We start from the raw sequence: 25,046 nt of genomic DNA, 5'->3' as shown, positions 1-25,046 counted from the left end.
AATCAAATAATTCCGTAAAGCGTACAATAGTGGTACCCTCGTAATTACGCGACTAAACGGAGGGCACTCTGGTACTTTGAGTTCTGCACCAAGCACTCCCGTGCTCTGCACAAACGACACCGAACCGAGAGATAAGAGCGAGAAAGAGAGTGTGCGAGAGAGAGAAAGAGAGAGAGACAAACAGTATTTCAGAGGAGCAAGTCCTCCTTCTCGCAAAGCAATGTCTGCCCTTAACTGAATTCAATGTTTTACTTCTTCCGTGTTTATGACGCTCCTTTTGCCCATTTCACGTAACGTAACCACTTCTTAGAAGCAAGAAAAAGGTAAACTAAATTAAATAATGGAATAAATAAATAAATGATAATTACATTTTTCTTCTGGAGCTGGTGATTGATTATTTTGCGCTGTTTATTCATGCATGCTAGGAAGCATGTCTTTGAAGTTCTGAGTTACTGGTTTTTTTTTCTTCTTCTTCTGTAGTTTAATGTTAATTATTACTATTGATATTTTTTATTTTTTTAAAAAAGAAAAAGAATGTTTGCTATGTTTGCATGCTCTCGTCTCTGATTATTCAAATCTTGTAGGGTCAATGCTGTCTCTGAGAATCATTTTCCAGAAGGAGGCTTGATCCGGCACACAAAGTCCTTCTCTGTTGAAGAATTTTCTTGTTTCTTCGCATAATCATTTTCAACCATCAAAAGCTTAGGGAACTCAATGTTATTATTTGCTTAACCACTAAACAGAGGTAGGAAAAAACAAATGGATGAACACTATTCATGTCTTGCAATTTCTAATTTGAAAAAAAAAAAGCGATTATGGAAATTAGAGATTTGAGCTGAGGCTTACATATCTGTAATTTAGGGTTGATTTTGATTTTGGAGGGAGCAAAGCAATGGCGTCTCCTTGGGATCATATGGGGGAAATTGCAAATGTGGCTCAGTTAACTGGTCTAGATGCAGTGCGTTTGATTGGGTTGATTGTGAAAGCGGCGAGCACGGCGAGGATGCATAAGAAAAACTGCAGGCAATTTGCACAGCATCTCAAGTTGATTGGGAACTTGTTGGAGCAGCTGAAGATCTCGGAGCTGAAGAGGTACCCTGAGACAAGGGAGCCATTGGAGCAGCTTGAGGATGCTCTCAGAAGGTCATATATATTGGTGAATAGTTGTCAGGACAGGAGCTACCTCTACTTGCTGGCCATGGGATGGAACATTGTTTATCAGTTCAGGAAGGCACAAAACGAGATTGACAGATACTTGCGGCTCGTTCCGCTCATCACTCTTGTTGACAATGCTCGAGTCAGGGTAGCTATTTTTGTTCTTCACAATGCTATGTCTTGTTCTGAATTGGAATTTTGTGTTTTGGTCATAAAAAGAAAATAAGAGGAAAGAGTTTTCGGTATTATTTATTCTGTCTGGTTTTCATAGCCATATTTGCTTATAAGCTATAACATTCCTGGTTTCTATGTAACAGTCCATGGGTAGGGAGGAATTTGAGGGTCACCTAAGCTATTGGTAGAGGGGGTATAATTCAGTTAATCCTTATGTGAAAAAATAATAGACTGGGAGTCCAACTTTTGACTGATTTTCAACATTTGTTGAAGTTTTTTTCTCAGCTTCAACATTGAGCAATGTTTTAGTTTGAAGCTGTCAAGTTTTGAAATGGGGATTGCTTCATTCAAGTGATGCCTAACTCTTGGTGGTATGGAATATTTTTTTGGCAGGAATTAGATTGTCCTAGACTATTCTGTTTATTGATTGGTTGCCCTTTTATTTTCTTCTTTCTTTTTTTCATTTTGGTGTGTGGGGGAGGAAACAGTTGCATGTGGTTGAATCTGATACACTAGATAATAGAATTCAGAAAGATGGGATGTACAGTTAACTAGTTTAAATAGCATTTGGCTTAATGCACCTTTTGAAACTCAAAGCATTTTGATTCATATTTCTTGGCAATCATAAGAAAATTTCCCAATGCTTTGTGATAAGTATTTTATGCTGAGGATAGGACGACCCCAACATATGTTAGTTGAAATGATATGTTTTAGATTTAGATAGAGTTGGTATTACTTTGACCAAAGTATTCCATTCAACTAGTATCTGTATGCAAAAGGCAGTAGCCGAAGATGTAACCAATTGAGCAATTATTCAAATTGGAGTTGCTTTTCCCCATGTTTTGAGTGTTGATAGTACATGTGAGCGTTTTGCACAACCTGCATCATTTTGCTTGTAGATTTTACTTTTTCCCTAACATTTATAGGGACAGTTATGTTTGCTTTATATTGTGACTTATCTTGTAGCATTTTCCATAAAAATCATTTTGTCAAAAAACAAAAGGGGTTAAAAATCTATTGATTCTCTGGAATATTCAGGAGAGACTTGAAGTTATTGAAAAGGATCAACGTGAGTACACACTGGATGTTGAGGATGAAAAGGTGCAGACAGTTATTTTAAAACCAGATCCTGACAAAGATGATGCTGCAATGCTGAAGAAAACACTTTCTTGTTCATATCCCAACTGTTCATTCACCGAAGCACTTAAAAAAGAAAATGAAAAGCTTAGACTAGAGCTACAACGTTCACAAGCAAATCTTGATATGAATCAATGTCAAGTCATTCAACGGTTGTTAGATGTCACAGAAATTGCAGCTCATACTCTTCCAGAGAAGACTGACAAGGTTCATAAGAAGGAGGAATACAACTATAATGATGTAGATAATGACAACGACCATTCATCTAGTGAAAAATACCAAGTTAAAAGTGACCCACTTTCCACATCAAGGTCATTATTCATCTTCCTTAACCTTAATATGTAATTTGAGATAATTAGTTGACCAACAATGACAATATTTTGTGAATCTTGAGTGAACTCATGCACTTCTGACATCCAGGAAGATCTAAATTTTTCCCTTAGTTTTACTTTTTTTGACTACTCTACAGTTCCTGCTTCTTCAATCCCATGTTTTCATAATTCTTTTAATGATGCTTATATGCCCAAACTGAAACAGATCAGCAGTTTGCCAAAAGGATCTGCTGTCAAATGGAGGTTCATATCAGCAGGAAGACTGGCATACTGATTTACTTGGCTGTTGTTCTGAACCTTCTCTTTGTAAGTTTTATCCTGCTCGATTTTCATTAGATTTGCACAAGATGTTGCCAAACCCTTGATTTGATGAAAAAAGGACAACTAAATCGAATTAAATGAAAATTATTTGATAAAGTTGGCTATATACTGTTGCTAGAAGTCTGTTTTTCCCGAACCTTGAGCAGTTGAGCGAGACTACTACTAGAGGAAAGTTTGTTATTAGCGGAAGCTTCATTTCTCTTTTTTTCTTACTTTGCATGTTGAATTATGCTTGAATAGTTTCCAGTATGTAATCTCATCGAGCATAACCTCTCTTTCTTTCGACAATGTGTTTTTTAATAAAAGAACAGGGTTACAGGAGAACTTTCTGATTTTGCTATACCTTTCTTCTCAAGTAATAAATATTAAATATGGCAGTTGATCTGCAGGTATGAAGACATTTTTCTATCCTTGTGGAACATTTTCAAAGATTGCCACTGTTGCAAAAGGCAGGCCCATATGTAAGTTGGTCATAATCTATTCCAGTACTGCTAGCACTAAATGTGATGAATCTACATCTATGTGCTATTTCTTTTCAAATGGTTCTTGCTGTTTCTTTCCAACAAGTCTAGAGTTTAAGTTTGTCAAGTTTATATCAATCTTATATTTGGCTTCAATTTTAATTTTGTACCTAGTATCTTTCCCTGGTTACCAATAATTTTGTGAGAAGCAATTGTGATGCAATCTGAAATCTTTATTTCATCAATTGAACTGAACATTTAGAGAGAGAAAGAAGAGGGGGGGGGGGGGGGGGGGACTGTCTGCACTTTCTCATACTGTGAAGAATACTCTTATGTCATTCAGACCTTTTTTTTCAAAGATTAATGCTACATTTTTTAATCCAGAGTGCAAAACTTCTCACTGTATGCACTTCTTCAATCCAGTTAATTTGAAATGCTCAAAAGATTATTAAGGTCCCGCTACTTTAATTTTAGTTGTGTTTTTTCAGCTTCTGGAGATGCATGTAGTGAATTGATGGCATATTCATTGGTTTTGTCTTGCTGTTGTTATACCTGCTGCGTAAGGAGGAAGCTTCGGAAGATGTTGAACATCACCGTAATGCTTGCTAAATCTCTTCTCTTATTTGTGTTTGTATTTAGATGTTGTTAGCTTCATTGAAGATGCATAAAGTATATTTGCTAAGGCGCGAGCAATACAATGGAATTGAAGAATTAGTATTAACTTGTGTGCATTTTCCGGTCTCTATAAAATGTTTAAGTATTAACATTTAAATTCTATTTCAGGGAGGCTTTATTGATGATTTTCTATCTCATTTGATGTGTTGCTGCTGTGCCCTTGTGCAAGAATGGAGAGAAGTGGAGATCCGCGGAGTTAGTGGTATGTCCTACTCATTCTTCTGCTTCTTGTGCATAATATTCATAACTTTAGACAAGTGTTTTGGTCTTGTCTCTTCATTTTCTCGGAAAATCCTCTTGAATTGAAGTGAAGCTTCACTTTAGTCTTCGGCTTTGTAGTCCCAAGTAATTTTAGTCCCCTGCAGATCCAAATCAGCATTTTGGGTGGGTCATTTTAGTCTAGTCATGAGATGAGATTCGCTAACATGTGCTGCTAGTGCCACATAACCATAACACATTGCATTTACCAGGATCAAGTTCTTCTAAAGTGAAGAAGTTGTTAAAGTAAGAAAGTGAGAATCTAATTATCCTTGAATCAAGGTAGTGGGGCTCATGATAAAAGTCAATGGTGATTAATATCTTATGTTATCACATCAATCCTTCACACTTGGAAGTTTTTTTCCCCATTTCCTGTGACACATTAACATATCTATAATGGTGGAATTAAATTACAAATAGAATATAATCCAAAGTCATAATTGAATTGTATCCAGCTTGGTTTTCTTGGTCTAGTTGTTTTTGTTATAAATATGAATTTGCATTTCATCAAAGCTGTTAGAAAAGGCAAGAGAGAACGATAGAGAAAAGGTTTGAGTGTATTCAAATTGTCGAGAATGATACAATATGAAAGGGTATTCATAGGTGTTATGAGAATCGAAATAATAAAGACGTAATATCCTATAATAAATATTTAGATATGCTAAATAATGCTAATTGATCTAGTTAATCTTAATTATATTTTAACATCTCTCTCAAACTCAAGTGACAACTTAGAGTTTGAAACTTATTTAAAACAACGAAATAAAAAAAATGCATAAACTGATAGAACGGGTGCAGACTGAACTGTCTGAAGAAAGCGCAGACGAAACTGCCGTAAGGAAACACAGACGGAACTGCCGGAAGGAAGTGCAGACGAAACTACCGGAAGGGAACACAGACGGAACCGCCGGAAGGAAACGCATACGAAACTGCCGCAAGAGTGGCCAACTGTCGAAAAACTTTTGAAAAGATGGCGAACTGCCGGAAAACTGCTGAAAAAGTGACAAAGTGTAAAGAGATGACAAACTATCGAAAGGTGATGGAAAACATATGGTTTCTCTATAAGAATAAGTAAGTAATGAATAAGCTAATCGGTAAAAAAGTATCAAAGCATGGACAAAAGAGAAGGAAAAAAAATTGGCACGAAAGAGAAGTATGAAAAATACGGTGATTTCACCGGAAGAAAAACAACCTATCCTCCTCAAAGAGGAAAACATGGCTCTGATACCATGTTAGATAGGGTAAGAGATAGCGGTAGAGAAGATTTGTGTGGAATGATACAATACGAAAAAGATAGGCTAGATAATGCTAATTGATCTTAATTATACTCTAACAAAAGCTATTTTATGTTTAATGTTGAATCACTTGCAGATCGCGAGAAGACCAAAACAAGCCCTCCACCTTCCCAGTACATGGAATCTTAGAACAAATGAGATTGTATTTCGGTTGTTTAGGGATTCAAGAGTGTTTTGAACCACATATTAAATAGAGGCAATTGGCTAGTGGGACTCATAGCAAGACAGAAACTATGTATTTCCTTTTTCTTTTTTTCCTTTTCCCTCAATACCTCTGGCCTCATTACCCATGTGTAAAGCTTACAGATTTAGCCACTGATGTATTGGTTTCCTTGTTTAATATAATTTGATTTTAGTTGTTTAGTATCATGGTATATTGGTATGTTTGTCACGATATATTATGGGACTTTTTTTGACTTTATATTTTATGGGACTTTAAACCCCTTTTTTGTTGGGTCTTTAGCTTTCACGAATACATTAGTCATAATTTTGGAATGGAATCACGGAGAATATTGTCCCAAAAAAAAAGGGACCCTCCTGGCTCCTGGTCCTAGCTATTCGGTACTAGTACTGTCAGTATACTAGATTAGATTGAATTAGAGTATATTAGAACTAAATTAGATAAGTGATTTAATTGAGTTGGATGGAGTCAGATTTGAACACCCCTTAAAAACATATAATAAGATAAAAAGATAAAAAGAATCAAAGTCTGTGTTAGGGTTTTGTTAAGAATTAAACGAAAAAAGATAAAAAGAATTAAAGAAAAAAAAGTCTTATTTTAATTTTAACTTCATATAATAAGATTTAAAAAAAACCCTTAAAAAAGATATTTTTTCAAGAAAATGTGTTAGGATTTTGTTAGTCTTATTTAGTTTTAATTTTATATAATAATACATAGTATAATAATATTGTCATTCTTATTTTTTTATGGCATTCTATATTTAATATTTTGTATTGTGAATTTATAAAAAAAATTATCAAGATAAAAGTAATAATATTTATTCTCCAATATATAAAAATGACATTTTTCTAAAAAATTTCTTTAAAGATCCTAAATTTCATCGTGTTGAAATTTTAGCCACTGCTTTCAGAATATCGTTGATAATTAGATTGGGTAACAAAAGAAGATAACCTAATATTTACATTTGACCGCTTTCTAATTTTTTTTCCCTCGTCATTTATGCCGCATGTAATCATTATTGTCAGTCGTTAGTACCGCTTATCATACCAAAGTCAGAGAAATCAACGTAACTGATGGAAATATATAGAAAAAGTTAAAGGGGAAAAAGTTGAAACCTGAATTTAATTAATTTCAACGGAAAATAAAAACAGAATTTATCTCCAAAAATAAAAATCTGCCAAAGAAACAGAAAGTAGTAAGATATCCAAGTTTTATTTTTAAAATAAAAAATAAAAACTAAAAAAAATTGCCACGTAGGAGGGCATGATGCATTGGATAACCCAAACGTCACAAGATAGATGCTTCTAGTGCCCCTCTATAAAACCAAAGCCCAGCCCCCTCGCTTGATTTTCATCGAGAATTAGAGATAAGGGGCCGAAAACGAAAATAAAAAGCTAGGGTTAGGGATTTTACCTTTTCACAGCGAAAGGGAACGAGAAAGAGAAAAGAGGATCAATCTCTGATATCATTCCAATCATGTCGTCGACGAGGAAGATCACCCTCAAGAGCTCGGACGGAGAGGCGTTCGAGGTGGACGAGGCGGTGGCGCTGGAATCGCAGACGATCAAGCACATGATCGAGGACGATTGCGCCGACAGCGGCATCCCTCTCCCCAACGTCACCAGCAAGATCCTTGCGAAGGTCATCGAGTACTGCAAGAAGCACGTCGAGGCTGCGAACGCCGAAGAGAGGCCCAACGAGGAAGACCTCAAGACCTGGGACGCAGATTTCGTCAAGGTTGACCAGGCCACCCTCTTCGATCTCATCCTGGTCTGTTCTATTTCTATTTCTATTTATTTGTTTAATTTTTTTGGTTATGCTGATTTCTTGGTTTCTTTTTTTTTCATTGTCTCGATCTCTTGACTTGTATCTGTTTGTGGTTGTGCAGTTATTATGGTTATTTAGGGTTTCCTAGTTTTGGATTGCGGAATTGTGTAGTTTTTTTGTTGTGTCGATGTTGCTTTACTTTGTTTTCGAATTTTAATTTCTTGTTATGATTTTCGATGATGTAGTTTTGAGCATTGTGAACCTTTCTCTGTGGTATGAGAGTTTCTTGAGATATTGAATATTCTTTTTGTGTGGTCATGGTTGATTCTGAGCTGAATAAGGTTCGTTATTTTACTCATCTTGCAGGGTTAGAAGACATAGCTTGTGTTTATATTTAATTGTGTCTGTATAAGAGACTGTGATTTCAGTTGTTGATTTTTGCTTCAAAAGCCACCACTATGTTAAAAATTGCATTGATGTATAGGTACTATATATTGTTTTGAACACTGCTTTTCACACGACATGAATTTTTGTGCAATAACCTCAATTTTTAGTGCATTAGTTGTTTCATCAATTCGTATATAGATTCTTGTTAGTATTTGGTGGTTTGCATTCACAAGCAGAATTGCTAATTGTTATTGCATTTTTTCCTGCTTCCATGGTTTGATTACTTTTACATTTAAGTATGCATATGAGTTCTTGTTTTCCGGTGTTTTAATTTTTTGCAATTGCACTTAAGTAACATTTGTTCTTTTCAGGCTGCGAACTACTTGAACATCAAGAGCCTTCTGGACCTCACATGCCAAACTGTGGCAGACATGATCAAGGGGAAGACTCCCGAGGAAATTCGTAAGACCTTCAACATCAAGAATGATTTCACTCCGGAGGAAGAGGAGGAAGTTCGTCGGGAAAACCAATGGGCATTTGAATGATTTGTTAAGCTTTTTAACATTGTCTTTCAAATCTCTGCCTGTGCTTTTGTTTTGCTTGTCAAAGATCTGCCATGTGCATTGATCCTATACTTATGGTTGTTTGCCTTCTATCTATCTGACTATTTTTGTTGACTGTTCACGGATCAGACGTATCTTTGTTGATGAACCTTAGGGGACGTTTTGAATATGTAAGTAAATAGTTGAATCTGGTTAAGGTAATTGGTGAATTCTGGTTGATTCTGCTTATTGATAATTTAATCATTGGCAACATATGGTTTCTAATTTTAAACACAACGTGGTGTTATATGTTTAATGTTCGTTTCCGCTGTTAAAGAATCTTCGAAGGCTGTTTGTGTTAGGCATGCCAAATTGCCAATGTGGTAGCTGTATTATGTGCTAACTGCTAAAGGCGTTCTGACTTCGGATTTTGTTTTTAGGTACTTGTATGCGTTACTACCAATTTCATAATCTCAGCAGATGTATTAGAAAGATTACGGGCAAAAATTAATTAATTTTACAGTTGAGACTTGAGATGTGTTGTATGTGTTCGTTAACGAGTGAAAACACGCCCTTTATCTTTTTCTTCTCTCCTGTTTCTTCTTTCAAATATGTATATATGTCATCTTCTTTTAAATTTACGTATACCTCCTCCTTCATTTTAAATTTACGTATACCTCTTCCTTCATTTTTGCGTACATAGATTCTTCTTCTGCTTCTCTTCATCCTTTTTCTCTTCTTTCGTTATCGTCATCACCAACATTTTGCTAATGGATTATTTTTTCAATCGAATTGAATGAAAGCAAATGTTCTGAATCTGAATTGAATTGATAATATCTAAATTGTAGACAGAAGTGTTTCGAATTTAATTTTATATAGTAAATTATGTTTCGTTCATTGAGTACAATCAGGTGAATCGAACTACTGAATCCAACACCAATCATGTGCTGAATAAACGTGAGAAAAATATCATATCACAATAATCTTAAAATATCATATCACAATAATCTTAAACACTAAACAAAGTAAAAGAAGAGAAAAATATTATATCACAATAATATTAAACACTAAATAAAGTAAAAAAAGACCACCGAACCGAACAACATTCATCTGGTGAATCAAAATCACAAAGGTCACTGAACCGAACAATGTTCATGTGGTGAATAAATGGTGATCAACTTTCAATCAACAAGAATAGTATTTCTCCTCTTCTTCCTCGTCCTCTTTCTTCTTTCAAATTCGCGAAAGTAGGTTCCTCTTCTACTTCTTCGCACACGCAGATTCTTCTTCTTCTTTCGTCATAATCATCATCAACAACACTAACATTTTGCTCGGTTAAGTGGAGTTGTTCATTTTGATTCACTTGATTGTTAATGTTTTCAGTTGAGCCCTTGTACATGCAGAAATGTTTTTCTTAGTGGTTGATTAATTCAGCATATGATTGGTGTTCGGTTGTTGGTGATGATTATAACAAAAGAAGAAGAAGAAAAGAAAAATCTGCGTGCGCGAAGAAGTAGAAGAAGAACTTACGTGCGCAAATTTGAAAGAAGAAGGAGGAGGAGGAAGAGGAAGAGAAATACTATTCTTGTTGATTGAAAGTTGATCACCATTTATTCACCACATGAATATTGTTCGGTTTGGTGGTCTTTGTGATTTTGAATCACCAAATGAATGTTATTCAGTTCAGTGGCTTCCTTTTACTTTGTTCAATGTTTAAGATTATTGTGATAGCATGCAGGAATCATTTCCTAGCTGTTTCAACGTAATAACCTCATTCAACTGATTGGAAAATGATGAAGACGAAGAAAAAGTGGTTATTGGGTGGGAAAAAAGGGTGCTTCAGAGAAGAAGTTGAAATTGTCGAGATGAGACTCTGACCATTCATTTGAAGGTTGACATAGACAAGTTGATCGTTTAATTGCCATTAACAAACATGCCTCTGCTCTCTGCTCACTCTCACGGCGTGTTTAGATCACCACTCAATCAATTGAGGTTGCCAAACCTCTCTAAACACTGCGCCTGATTCGTTGCCTATATTCATTTTTTTAAAATAAAAATTAAAATATTTAATGTTCGTGATCAACATTTTTTCTAATTTCTATTACCGTTAAAAATGACTCTGATAAAATTCTCTTAAAATTAAAGTAATTTATTTACTATTAATAAAACAAATAAAATAGAATAATTACTTTTAATTTAAAATTCAAAACTTACCTATAATTATCTTCCTATAAAATTAATAAAATAATAGTTATAATTTAATAAATTTTCAACTTATAACTTTATAACTTTACAGATAAATACACGTGAATTTTAATAGAACATAAATAAAAATAGAATAATAGCAATATATGCAGAGTTATAAATATATTATTATAAATATCTAGATTAAAATTAAATTTTAATATTTAAATTAATAGAATAATTATAGATGTAATCAAATTTAGTCAGCTAAATGTTAAATCATTGACTAAATAATTTCTTAAGTGTTTTATATAACATAATAATTTGATTGAAACCATCTACTATTATCTCCTTTCGTTTTTTTCTCTTCCTTTTCAATCCTCACTAAACTAAATTCTTCCTTTTTTTTTGTTGTTGTTATAACTAATATTTATTTTCATGGCATAAAGACTAGTTTTTGTTCGAACACGCAAAAATCAAGTAGATCCGTTCTGGGTAATAGTTTGGTCTGATAGAAAGCTCTTTTTGGTAGGAAAGCCCAATAAAAAGAACGTCATTGGGCCCACAAAAAATAAAATGAACAGATAACATTTTCTTTTGTCAGGAGAGTGGCAAGAAGAAGCAAAGAGGCGATGGGTCCAGTGGGGAAGAGGCTCTGGGAGGTTCTGGTTTGTCCTCTCTCGAAGCATCCCTTGAGGTACTGCCAGGAAACCAATTCCCTAATCAGTGACGCCATTGCCGTTTCCTTTCCTGTCAGTTTACTGCTACTTCGCTTTCCTTTCTCAATCTTTGCTTTCATCACTTCAATCTCTAACCATCCGCATATTCCGTTTTATTTCAGATCAAAAACGGGATCCCTTGCTTGGTTCCACAAGATGGGAAGATACTCGAGGAACAAGATGCCACTGATGCTAATTCGTCTGCAATGAATGAAGAACATCAAGGAAGAAGATGAACTGTAAGAGATTTCAGCGTCTCTTCCTTTAATTGTGACTCTTCTGGTGCTCATTCAGTTATTAGTATTGCAAATAACTCTCATCAATTTCTGTTTAACTCTCACTGTCTTGAGTAAATTATAATAATGTCCTTTGAAATTAAGAGGTGTTGCATGTAAGAGTGCTGATAATTAAGAGCTTTTAGATATGAAAAAGCGTGGTACACTAATTTTCTTTTTTTAAAATACCTTATAATTAAGTTATAAACTACTTACTACCTCACCTAATCTTATTTTTATTGATTTTGTACACATTTAGTAGTTAATTTTGCACGTTAATCCCTGTCAATATACTAGTGAAATATAGCATTACAGAGCTTTGAACTATGATTAGGGGTGAACAAATCAGGATTCCATTCGTAATATCCGTAGTATTTATCCGTATCAGATCTAAATTTTGCAGATATTGGATTATGATCAGTAGTATGAGTGCTGACATAATCAAGGTAAATGGCTTGCATTGGGAGTCATGGAAACTTGAATACTTTGACATTTTATCAAATTAGATTGAGGTGTGGTGGCCATCCTTAATCTATTGACTAATAAAAGATTAATATAAAAGATAGCTTTACTTGAACTTGAATGCATTGTGCAATGGTATGCATCCATGAGATCTGGTACAAGATTTGTCTCTTGTAACCTAACAACAACCTTCTTAACATTTTTGAACTTCAATTCAACCCTCAACATATTCCTGTCTAGGCTTGTGAAAATAATTGTCAGCAGTTTCTATCGGTTATGGTTTTGGTTTCGCTTTCACTTTTAACCGTGATTCGTTGCTTAAGCAAGCTACAAATCCAAATTCCCTGTTTTGTCTAGGCTGATGTGAGAAACTGGTATAATTGTGAGATTTTTCTTATGTATACGGCATATGGTGCTTTAATTCTATAGGTGAGAGGTAGGTGTCTGAATAACAAGTTGGTCAAGAGAAAACCCTTCAATGGTGAATAGCTACCTGCCATCTTCCTTTTCTTTCTTTCTTTACAGCGTGTTTTACACAGGGAATACAATCAACATAACTGTTCATAAGGCAAATAAATTCAAGTAGCTTTTCATGGCATAATAACAATAACAATAATAATAATTTAATATACTGATAATGTAAAGAATTTTATACAATCATTCAATGAGATTCAGATATTCAGACGACATTTCAAGTAGTAGGTTTGAAAATTAGTTAATTTGTTGATACAGGGATACACGATTAGTTGTTTGTATAAATTTTTTTTATACTAATGGTACATGAAAATTAAATTCTAATAATAATCATATTTGATAAATGCGATTGACTAAACTTACTGTGCAGACTCAATACAGTTATGAAATTTTCCTGTCAGTATAATTTAAACTATCCAGAGCATTTTTTTCCTATTGTTACTATTTTGATAACTTTGATAGTTTTCAACACAAATAGGATTTGATAAGACGATGTTGCCTTGTCGCCAACTACACTTATGAAAATAGACAACGATGACCATTTATGGTAAAACAAGATAAAAAGACATCTTCAATGAAGATTTCTTTTTTAAATGTTTAAAATGTTATCGTCTGACTAGTGACTACTATTCATGAGTTAGGAGTTCCGTAGTGTAGTTTTATTCCCTCAAAAGCAATGAGGTAAAGAAGGAATTGACGAATAAAACAAATATGGTAACAATTTTAATCAACCACATAACAAGGTAGGTTGCTGGTTGCGGTAGTTTATAGTATTATTCTCTCCAAAAGCAATGAGGAATGAAAAAAGAACCGATGTTAATTTGTATGCATGGTATCGTGAAATCAGTAAAAAATTACTAACTTAAAGTCACACGAACATAAATATATAATTGGATGAAATTGGAAAACAGTGCAAAACCTAATATAAACTCAAATAAAATGCTAAAAATTATAATCAACCACATAACACTAGTATTACAAAATAGTTAGAGATCCTGTAGTTTATGGTATTATTCACCCTAAAAGCAATCCAATGAGGTATCTATCTGAATATCTAGGTCGAGTGTAACACTCTTGTGTTGGTGTAACACACCCTCTTAGCTAACCACCCTTTCAAAACAAGCAAAACAACTAAACTACAGACTATATAGGAAAAAATATTATTTATGATAACGTGACCCGTTATTTGCAACTCTAGTTCTTACTTCTTATTAAGGATCTAACAAAAATGCACACCCAACAATGATAAACCAGAGATGAATAATCTCAACAACTTGGTTTCAATTGTGTTCAATTTAATTGGTCTAACAAAGGGACCAAGCAATGTCTCTTTATGTTATTTGCTATCATCTGACTCTGCAGCAGCATCTTCATCAAATGAACTCATCATGGAGAATAATGGTGAGGCTGTTTGGTGCTGTGTATGCTTGTCGAGGTTAAAGGACGAAGACGAAATTCGAGTCCTTCCTTGCCTGCACAAGTTCCACAAGGTTTGTGTGAATAGATGGCTCAAAGGTCGCCACAAAACCTGCCCCCTCTGCCGGTTTTCGATGGGAGGTGGCGGCGAGGAGAAGTCGCACCACCGGCCCGAAATGTTCACTGAAGAGATGTTGATATGGTTTTCTTCTTTCCATATAGCTGGTATGTAGTTTCTGTGCTAAAATAGTAAAAATTTTCACCATAGGGAATCTGTGCAAGTGTCTATATAAAAAGCATAGCCCTTGCTTTGCTTTTACCATTTTTATGCTTTTTTTTTTTGGTTGCTGCAAGGCTTATGATCCTGATTCTAAGAAAGGTGAAAAATGACCAATGCTATTAATTCGGCTGCAAATTAGATGAGCAAGTTCACAAAGGCTCTAAACTGGCCTAAGGCAAAAATAATAATACACCTTATTGTTCCTTTCACGTACACTAATTTGTTCAGTGTTTACTGTTTACCATTGTTCTCTCCTAATATTTGATAAAGAATTATACAATATGGATAACATAATTGAATATCCAATATGACATGTTCATAAATTAATATCCCCAGAATATCTAAATGCGATTTAGTATCTATGATTCGGATAATTGAGTGTAGGGGCCTTTTTTTTTCAAGTTTTCTAAATCCATACTTTATGGTCTTTGCAAGAACTTAGTCGTCCTCTAGTAGATGGTTGGATGGTCAATATTCAATAATGGGTTGCAGTGCTTGGAAAGATAAAGACAAGTCTAAACAAATAGGTAAAGTGAAAGATATATAGTGGTAGCCATGGTTCTTGAGTGAGAAAAAAAAAAAAGGAGCCTAGTAGGTTAGGTATCATATATCATTTCATAAGATAAGATGAGACATCATTTTCCAGAGGCAACTGTTTAATTCTTGGTCATTTTATTTTTAGACCAATGCACGACGGTTTTTAATTATTTATTTTTAATATGGTCTCAAAATTTTAGATTATTCTTTTTCTTTTCTTTCTTTTTTTTTTTCCGTCAAAGTAAGATTATGTCGGCTTATAATGAGTATATCTGCCCTTCTGAAGGCCAATAGATAACCAATATTACTATCATTGGGTCGTCGCTCAATACATAGGTGAATGAATGTCTGCTTGACAAGAAAATCATGACATACCGGGCTTCCACTTAAAAATTAAAAACCCAAAAACAAAAATAAATAATTCCGTTGCCGGGAATCGAACCCGGGTCTCCTGGGTGAAAGCCAGATATCCTAACCGCTGGACAACAACGGAATTGGTGTTAAAATTGGCCGTGATATTTTATTTATACTATGCTTTATATTTAATGTGATTAATATAATGCATAAATTACCTAAAAGGAATGTAAAAGATTATGTTTGGTTACAATATTGGCGGAATGTTTTTTTTTTGTCATGTAAAAAAAAGATTGGGAGAATATAGCATCATGTGCAAGTATATATAGCAAAATTAACCCAACAAAAAGATGATAGTATTCTATGCTATAAAGTATCATGTATAGAACATAACAGCTTAAATAATTCCTTCTTACTTAATACTTATTAGTCTTGGGTATTTTATGATTTTCTATATACTAATAGGGTTGATTGTTGTGTGGTAATGTACATTTAGCTATTAAGCTATTGTACTCTAAATGAAATGAATTACATTACCAATAATATTCTTCAATGCTTAGCACTACATTTAGAATATTCTAACTCAATAAATTTATAAGAGTATTTGTTAAGGTGTTTAAGAAAATAGAATAATTAAATAATTAAGTTTTCAATCAAAGTTATAATATATTTATTTAAAAAATATATCTATAATTTTTTAATGAAATTTTACAAAACAATCTGATAGTAGTGCTACTTAATCAATTAGAAATATCTTAGACTCATTCTCTAAGTGTATAAATATTTTTATAAAAAAGTTATCTTGTAAGTCAAGTTATTGATTAATAATTATTTTCTTTGTCTCTGTAGTTGTCTCTTTCATTCTTCTTCTTTTAAAGTTTACATCTGTCTTTCATTTCAATCAAGATTGAGATTCAGTCGTGAAAAGAATCAGATAGTAGAAGTAAAATCTAAATTCTATATTCATTTTTCATTTTATTGAAGATTTGTATAGAACAAAGTCAAATTTAAAGATTCCACGTAACGTACTCAACCTAGCTAGAATAACAGATAAAAAATAGCGTTATTCTATTTTAAAACTGCAAAAAATTGTAAAGCCTATACGAATATCTGACTTTAGTTTAATTACACGAATCTTATTTTAATTTATGTAAAACAAAATTTAATTTATTCATTTACAGGTGGATCTAATAATAGCCCACATCAATTTACTTGTGAGGGGGGAAGAGTTACAATTTAAATAATACTTCAAAAAAAATTTATCAATAATAAAACATAATATTTTAAAATTTTTAAAATATAATATATAATTAATATAGTTGATGAGAGTACTATATTACAGTCCTCCTATTAACTATATTGTCTTATATACTATATTTTAAAAATTTTGAATATTATATTCTGTTATTAATAAAAATTTTATAGAATATGGTTTTAATTTCTTTTAAAGATTTTGAGTACTGTTTATTAAACAAATGTATTGAAATAAAGGATGAGCTATTTAAATTAAAAAAAGTTTAAAATATAAAAAATATAAACATATTTAATTTAAATCAATATTTTAAATGTTATTTTTAATCGTAATTTTTTTATAATAATACATATATTTCAATAATTATAAATTTATCTAGTAATATGTGTATTTTTTTTAATTTTTATATATTTTATTTGTAAATAAGATAAAGTTAAATAAAATTATATCTTATTTTATTTACAGTGTAATAGAATATATGTGTACTAATTTTGTTTATATGATAAACAAATTATGTAACGAGACCTAAGGACATTAAAATACCTTTCTTAATAAATAAAATAATTAAAATATTTATTTAAAAAAATTACTAATCAACTTAAAGTGGTAAGATTAAGAAATTAAATTTCATCCTTTGAGTACAATAACTTATTAGCTAGTCAAATTTTTTATTCTGGACAAAAAATTCATCAAGTTAACTAGTTAAATTCTCTTAAATTACTTTTCTTTCTCTGATAACATAAATTAAATTATATATCTAAATACCGAACACTAATTATTATGGACAAAGATATTTTCTATTTATTTATTATTAACCTCTCATTATTGTTTTTTTTTTCTTTCAAAGTGTTCCCTTGTTCTTTTATTTTATATTTTTTTATTTACTCAAGTACGATTTTACACATCCACAATATTATATGACTTGATATGATATAACTAACTTCTTCTGTCATATATATTTTTTTAGGTATAGATAATTTTACTTTGTTTTCTTTTTTAATAAAAAGGAGAATCAACCAGGCTGAAAGATAGAAGAAAAGTTAAGTATTGGTTTGATTTGTTCTTTTAATATTTTTGTTTTTATAATTTTATACATATTTAAAATTAAGATGTGAATTATATAATCCTAAATTGTGTGAGAATTCTTGTAGTATCCTCAAATAGTTAACCTCAGACTCCACATCTAGAGTGGTTAATTGTCTACGTTTGCCTTCACATCAATGATCTCGATAAAATTATTTTTATTTTTCAATGGATTTTTAAAGCTATCCATTAAATGAAAATCTCGTCATTCTTTTTTTTTAAATAAAAAATCAAGTTCATTGTAATATATACTGTGTTATGTTTATTAACATATTAACAAAGTTACACCAAGTTTCTAAAAATCAAATTGCTCATGTTCATTTTAGTTATTGATTTATTCATTTAGATATTCAACCAGTTTAATTGAAATAATTAAATTATAATAAAATAATATATAAAATTATAAATAAATATATAAAAATATAAATATATGTTAATATAAATTTTAAAAATACATAAATTAAAACTGTTACACAATTACATCTCATAAGTCAAATCATCTAGTAGTATAAAACGGATACATTTAATTAGTTGTTAATGCATGTTTATAGGAACTCTAAGTAGTTCACTCTATTTAATTGTAAAATTTAACAATTATAAACCACTTTTCATTATCAAATGGGTGTTTGTGTTTTATTTTATTCTTTTCATTAAAAAATAATTACAAAAAAACGAATTTAAAATGACTAAAATTTTAAAATGGTCCTTAAGATTTGTATCGTACACTAAAATTATCTCTAAAATTTCAATTACACCAATTATATCTTTAAAAATTAAGGACGTGATAACATAAGTTGATGATATGGACGTGACACATGTTATTTTATAATTTATCCACGTATAATAATACGATGATGTATTAACCAATAACATATAACATGTATCACAATACTATTTAATTATGTATTAATTTGTACTACGTATTATAACTATATTCGTTTACGTGTCACTTATTAATCTGAGGGATCATTCTAAGGTTTTAGTCATTCAAACATGCCATTATTTCAGATGAGTAATTGCAATCCACCCAAGTTGGACGTTAGTTGTTGGGCCTATTAAAGTGATATTAAGATAATAAATAATAATCATAGCATCAAATATCAAATTAACAAAGCCCCATAAATATCAAATTAAACGAAACGAGTCAAATATCACATGGACGTAGCTAGTGACAAAAATGAGAAATCACATCATTATGGAAAACTGGCAAAGCCATGGACTTTTATGTAAAGGACATTACACTACACACGAATATTAAAGAGATAAAAAGTGAGTGAGATAGGGAAAAGCTAAGCTTGTTTGCCAAAACGTAGTACTATTATCATTTTAATAAAAACACAACCATCTTATTTATTTTATGTTATTCTATTGGCAAGTTGTTGCCATCAATTAATTAACAAATGTGGATAAGATAACACATTGATCGTCATTAGTGTCCATTCGGAAAATCCAAAGTCGGGCAAGATATGGTGGCATTAAAATAACCCCATATGACTATCCTTACATTAATGTCATATAATTAAGATAACTACCCTGCAGGTTACACTACTCTTCCTTATAGACTTATAGTGTCTCTGCTATATACTTGTGAAAGAAACAATCAAAATGTGCATCACATTAATATTTTTTATATGAAAAAATGTAAATAGATAATGAAAATATTAAATAATGTGAACAATGGATATATTAGATGTTCATTTTACTAAGTATGTAGATAATTATTCTAATATTAAGATTTAAGTGGATAATTTAAAGATGTAGTGTGTTTTGATTTGATTGATAGTTGTTCATGTTGTTCAAGAAAGTTATTGATTACTTAACATTATTCTTTTTATATTTATCAAATATGTAAAAAATGTTTTTAACACACACATATGGAAATAAATATAATTAGTTGGACAAAACACAAATTTTTTCTTATTAATTAATTTTAATACTAAAAATAAAAAATATATAAAACTAATGTAGACATACAGCATATATAAAACGTGGTGCAACTTGGACAAAAATGCAAAAAGCCAAACCCAAGTGAAAAATGCCAAAAACAGAACAAGAAGTCAAGAAGGGCAGAAGGCCATGAAAGTTGCTTGTAGAGTCCCTACAAAAGAGGAATGACAAAAGCATGCATACAAATTAAATTCCTTATATTACATATATTGATTTAATTCAACTTTCTTTTGGCTGGAACAAATCTCATGGTTAGAAGAGATTTTGAACGTGGAAATTAAAGAGTTACAGCCACCAATATTGCAGAAATAAACATAAGAGCGATGCATTCTTACATCATCATCATTATCATTATCATACATACACTCACTTAGCTTAGAGGAAGGGGTAAAAGGAGTGAGTACAGTGGTGAAGGTGCTTTCTTTTTTCATGAATTTCATTGCAGCATTAATGGCACACTAACTAAGAATCTAGCTAGATAGATACTCAAAATGGTGCTGTAAATGTTCGGTACAGGGCACTCTTCTTCTTTTGCTGATGATTCAACACTGCTGCTTCACATAGCTGCAACAATCACATACACATTTTGCAACGTCAATTTAGTAAAAACACTTCTTTTAGAAAGTCATACACAACTATATCTATTATTACTAAAACAAAAAAAGAGATTGTTGTATCATCACACTATCACCGTTAAAGCAAAACATAAACAAACAAAATCACTAGCAACTAAAATGTGTGTATTTATTATGTATATAAATGAAGATGCATGCCTTTTGTTGCTGCCTCTTGAGTCTTGCATTCTCTTCCAGCAAGTGATCCACTTTAAGCTGCAACTCGCTCGTATATGCCTGAAATAATAAACAGCAAAACCAAAAAAAAATGAAGACTTAGAAGCAAAAAGCAAAAGAAAAGAACATTAGTGTTGAAACAGTATGCACGTGGAGGAAGAAGAAGAAAGATGGAATCTTTTCCTGTTTTCTAGCGCGTGATCGAGCAGCAGATTCACGATTCTTAATCATGCGCTTGTTGCGGCGGTCGAGGGTAGGGGCGGGATCAGAGGAGGTTTCAGGAAACCTGTTAGTGGTGGCGAAGCAGGGGAGAGAAGAAGAGGAAGGAAGGGTGTCAAATAATGGTGAAGAAGAGTAAGGAAGCTTGGTAGTGGAGGGAGGTGATGGTGCAGCAGGATGAGGGTGATGGCCGAAGGGATTATGATGAGGATGGTGATGGTGGTTGCGGTTAATAGGGCGATGATGACAACCGAGGCTGAGAGCAGTGAGGGATTGCGGCGGTGCAGGAGATAAGGGAGAGGGGGATGGAGAGGGCGAGGGTGGAGGATCGGAGTTGGTGGTGGTGTTAATGGTGAAGGGACGGGCGAGGAAGTCTTGGAAGATGAAGGCGGCGGCGGAGGAGGAGGAGGAGGAAGAAGAAGAGGGTCTGGTGCTGTGGTCGTTCAAGGAAGCGAGGTTGATGTCCTTCCACACCTCTTCCATGGTGCTTCAGATTCAGCAGGGTTTTCAGCTTCAAACTCAAGGGTTTAATAGAAGTAGGAGGGACTCGTTACAAAAAAATGATATTTGTACACTAAAATAATCGGTTATTAATATATCATGAAAATTTAGCGACAGTCGATAAAAATGTAGTCAAAATCATCAAATCATTTAACAGTCCATAAATATTAACTTCACATAAAATTAACTACATTTAAATTTTTATTTTAATATATTTGTATATAATATATATATATAATTTAATTTATTTTTAATATATATTTTAGACTAATAACTAATTTTATTGTTAGTGATTTTTGTTTTGACTGATTTTAATATACAGATACAATAATGAATCCCACGATCATACATTACTATTCATCTCAACTTTATATATCGGATATGCTTTCCTTATTTGCATTATATGCTCTATTTCTTCTCATTTCTTTGTTTAATTTAATTCGTCAAGTACTTCACTACCAACACTATCATCTCAAGTCTTTCTCATTGGATCAAAAACTATTAATCATTAATTTAATAAAAGACGAGTATTCCTCCAAAATGTCTTTATATATAAATAATAATTCAAAATTATTATATAATTCGCGTTATAATGTCAACTTTTTCTGTAAATTCATACAAAACACAATGCAAAAAAAAAATTTATATAAGGAACGACATTATAAAAAATAAAAATAATATTATTTTTTAAATAAATATCTATATTTTAAAAATTATCTTTGTATATAAATATACTTTAATTATAAGTTACATGTGTTAAATATATTATATTAAGTATTAATTTATAATGCTTATAAGATAATACCAATATTGTTTATAGTATAGATAACATATTATTATTTTTTATTATAAAAATTATAACTTAATTTAAGATAGGAATAAATATTAAATATTAAATATTATTGTCATCACAGGTAAATTAAAGTTTAAGTTCTTAATTTTCTGAAGTTAGGATTCAAAAATTTTAAATTAAGATATTCTCTATCTTAATTTTCTAAAGTTTAAGCTTTTAATTTTAAATTATAGTTCAATTATGTCTGAAATTAAATTTTCTCTATCTTTTGTTATTGTTGTTAAATTTGAAGGAGAAATTATTCGTTGTTGTTGAATTTGAATTATTTGAAGTGTGGATTGTTAAATTTGAAAATTTTCAAATGTAGTATTGTTGGTAGTGGTGATTGGTGAATGGTGACCAAAGAAAAAAAAAACAGTGGTATATTAGTGGTGACAAAAGAATATTTATATCATTTAAAAATTATTGTATAAGATTAAGGATGATTTAGATTTTAACTATAAATTTTAAAGATTAAAATAATACTTATTCTATTTAACATCTATTTAATATTAAATCAGGTTAATAAAATTACGTAATTTTGTTAAAATATTTGAGTAGTTTTATATCATTGGGTATTAAGATTGTTGGCCCTTGTACATTTATGATCACAAATGACAATACATTATAAGAGAAAGGATTGCACATAGAAAATTAAATTAATTAGTTGAAACATGTCCCTCACTCACTGTTTACCAATGTGTATGGATGCTTGATACTTTGAAGCAGATTGTGTGAGTAGTCAAATCACACGTGACACGCGCGTGGGCCAACTGCATCTCTCATACATAACCATAACAGGGACTTCCCAACAAGTAACACTCTTTTTACCTAAAAAGTAAATTAAAAACCTTAATTAATTAACTTTTAATTTGCTTACTTATTTATATTATTATCGGTTTTCCTATGTATGATCTCTTAAATAAAAAAAAAAAGATATTTGTTGATTAATTTTTTAAAATTAAAATTAATATAAATTAATTTCTTGTATTTTACTAAAAATATTAATCTGTTAACATTTCTCTTTAAGATAATAATTTAATAACCAGCTGCCTAAAAAGTACTATTTCGTCAATTAAACAGCTTTATTTATATCATCAATAAACAGTGATTTTTACTAAGACACAAGATCAAGCATGTAATTTTAGAGTAGGATTTTTAATAGAATAAGTTAAAAAATAACCTTTTTAATTTATCAAATTAGTTAATTTATTTTTTATTATAAAATTATTTTTATAATTTTATTTTTGGAAGATTTAGGATTTAGTATTAAGATTTGAGTATTAGATTTAAAACTAAAAAAATAATTTATAATTTAAAATAAAAATTTTCAAAAAATTAGGTGATATTAATTAAAAAAGTAGTTTATAATTAAATTATTTTCAATATTAATAAGTAATGAGCATGTATCACTTTGATAAAATATGTGCCTCATCATATGTCCACTTGTTATTACTTTTGGGCTCACCATATATCACTATCAATTCTTGCAGCAACAGATAATACCAACAAAGAAATGTCAATTTGACAATTAAAAATAAGATAATATATATTAAAGAGAAAATGTCAGAATTGTTCTAATTATTATTTCTTAAAATTTAATTATGAAGAACATTTTAATTTTTTTTTCTCAATATTATTGATTGCTACTTGTGGTCGTTAATATGTAGAGATCAGAGGGGGAGAAAAATCATGAGATGGCATTTGGAAAACAGAATAATATGAATATATATAGAACATGCGGAGAGGCAAGAAGTATTGTGAATCAATGTTACATCGTTTTCTTTGATATGTTATAATCTATTTTCTTTACAACAAAAGAACTACCTTGCTTCCTATAATTATACATAATAGGATATATTTGATATTTATATTGTTGAGCCAACGACACTTGTTTAGAATTTATTATGTCATTTTCTCGGAGACCTGTATGGCTGTATCCACAGTAATCAGGGACCAATCTAGGTTATAATAATTAAAGAGGAGGGACACTTGCATCTTGAATTAAAAAAGTATATATAAATATATATTTATTTTATTATTATACTATTTTGTTTCCATGGTAAATTATAAATAAATTATTTTGAGGATTAGGTTAAAAAAATATTTTGTTAAACTCAACATGTAACAATAATTATTTTATTAAATTTTATATAAGTAGTGAAAATAAAAAGAAATAAATAAGTTAACTCAATAAAAAATAATATATAATGATAATATACTTGTGAAACTAGTCGTCGCTTGGTTAATTACCAAACTCAAATTTAATTTTCTAAGTGAAGTATTAGTGTGTTTTTTACTTTAAAATTGGTTGAGATGACATTACTAAAAAAAATTATTTTTAGCGACAATTTATTTTATTTTTAATGATAATAAAAATAATTATTTATATATTTATTGTTAATTAAATATTAGTTATTATATACTTTTATTTGTTACTAAAATATTTTAGCTGCAAGACTTTTGTAATGGCAGTAAAAAATATGTAATTACTATTATATCATATAATAATAATAATAATAATAGTAAATATATAATTATCGTAAAAATATAAGTTATACAATAAATATTATATTATTTACACTAAAAATTTGGCATTAAAAATTTTTATTACGGTATAAGAACGAATATTTAATAATATCCTTTATTTAAAAGTTATACGGTATTTTTTTATCTTAATCTTAAATAGTTTTGGTTATAGTATTTGTCTTAGCTAAAAAAAAATATTTTATGCCATGAATATCGTAACAAATAGACTTCTCAATTGAGTATAATTAAGGTAATGAACATTATTAGATAAATAAATATAGTTGAATAAATGTTTTAAAACATGAATTTAATTTTTATTCATTAAAATGTAATTTAACTTTTATAGCCATTCAATCATGTTTATTCAATTGAATCACTATTATTCGTAATGAATTAAAATATAGTTATTTTTTTCATATATATATATATATATATATATATATATATATTTGGTTACCGGATACCAAATGGGTCGGATGAAGAGTGGATAAGAGTGAGACGATGGG

The 25,046-nt window shown here is 30.8% G+C and overlaps 3 protein-coding genes, 1 long non-coding RNA gene and 1 other non-coding gene across 8 annotated transcripts; 3 read left to right on the top strand and 2 right to left on the bottom strand.

The window, feature by feature from the left end:
• On the top strand, positions 1 to 6,174 carry LOC112800316 (protein MID1-COMPLEMENTING ACTIVITY 1-like). 4 transcript variants are annotated; one of them, XR_003201366.3, is made up of 10 exons: positions 1 to 323; positions 585 to 745; positions 862 to 1,303; positions 2,368 to 2,777; positions 3,004 to 3,104; positions 3,509 to 3,580; positions 4,069 to 4,175; positions 4,364 to 4,457; positions 5,312 to 5,549; positions 5,885 to 6,174. XR_003201366.3 is itself a non-coding variant. In XM_025842532.2 (9 exons), exons 3-9 carry the CDS (start codon positions 893 to 895, stop codon positions 5,935 to 5,937), a joined length of 1,248 nt encoding a protein of 415 aa, XP_025698317.1. In that variant the 5' UTR covers positions 1 to 323; positions 585 to 745; positions 862 to 892; the 3' UTR covers positions 5,938 to 6,174. The 4 variants fall into 4 exon arrangements, 2 of the variants coding, with proteins under 2 accessions (XP_025698317.1, XP_029154032.1); XR_011861829.1 differs by having other exon boundaries at positions 164 to 448; XM_025842532.2 differs by lacking the exon at positions 5,312 to 5,549.
• Positions 6,175 to 6,249: 75 nt separating this feature from the next.
• LOC112800315 (SKP1-like protein 1B) lies at positions 6,250 to 8,979 on the top strand. The gene is made up of 2 exons (XM_025842531.3): positions 6,250 to 7,759; positions 8,515 to 8,979. The coding sequence occupies exons 1-2, from the start codon at positions 7,466 to 7,468 to the stop codon at positions 8,686 to 8,688; spliced, it is 468 nt and encodes a 155-aa protein (XP_025698316.1). The 5' UTR covers positions 6,250 to 7,465; the 3' UTR covers positions 8,689 to 8,979.
• Positions 8,980 to 11,318: 2,339 nt separating this feature from the next.
• On the top strand, positions 11,319 to 12,086 carry LOC112800314 (uncharacterized). The gene is made up of 2 exons (XR_003201365.3): positions 11,319 to 11,621; positions 11,711 to 12,086. It is a non-coding gene; the product is annotated as an uncharacterized lncRNA (long non-coding RNA).
• A 3,367-nt stretch (positions 12,087 to 15,453) lies between these two features.
• TRNAE-UUC (transfer RNA glutamic acid (anticodon UUC)) lies at positions 15,454 to 15,525 on the bottom strand. Its single transcript has one exon. It is a non-coding gene; the product is annotated as a tRNA-Glu (tRNA).
• Positions 15,526 to 19,844: 4,319 nt separating this feature from the next.
• LOC112800313 (protein FD-like) lies at positions 19,845 to 21,233 on the bottom strand. Its single transcript, XM_072196303.1, has 3 exons — positions 20,646 to 21,233; positions 20,442 to 20,522; positions 19,845 to 20,232 (listed from the first exon to the last, which is right to left on the bottom strand). Exons 1-3 carry the CDS (start codon positions 21,159 to 21,161, stop codon positions 20,155 to 20,157), a joined length of 675 nt encoding a protein of 224 aa, XP_072052404.1. The 5' UTR covers positions 21,162 to 21,233; the 3' UTR covers positions 19,845 to 20,154.
• Between the last annotated feature and the right edge of the window lie 3,813 nt (positions 21,234 to 25,046).

Source organism: Arachis hypogaea, chromosome 5, assembly GCF_003086295.3.
Source record: "Arachis hypogaea cultivar Tifrunner chromosome 5, arahy.Tifrunner.gnm2.J5K5, whole genome shotgun sequence".
NCBI lineage: Eukaryota > Viridiplantae > Streptophyta > Magnoliopsida > Fabales > Fabaceae > Arachis > Arachis hypogaea.
This window is presented reverse-complemented; position numbering and strand designations above follow the sequence as displayed.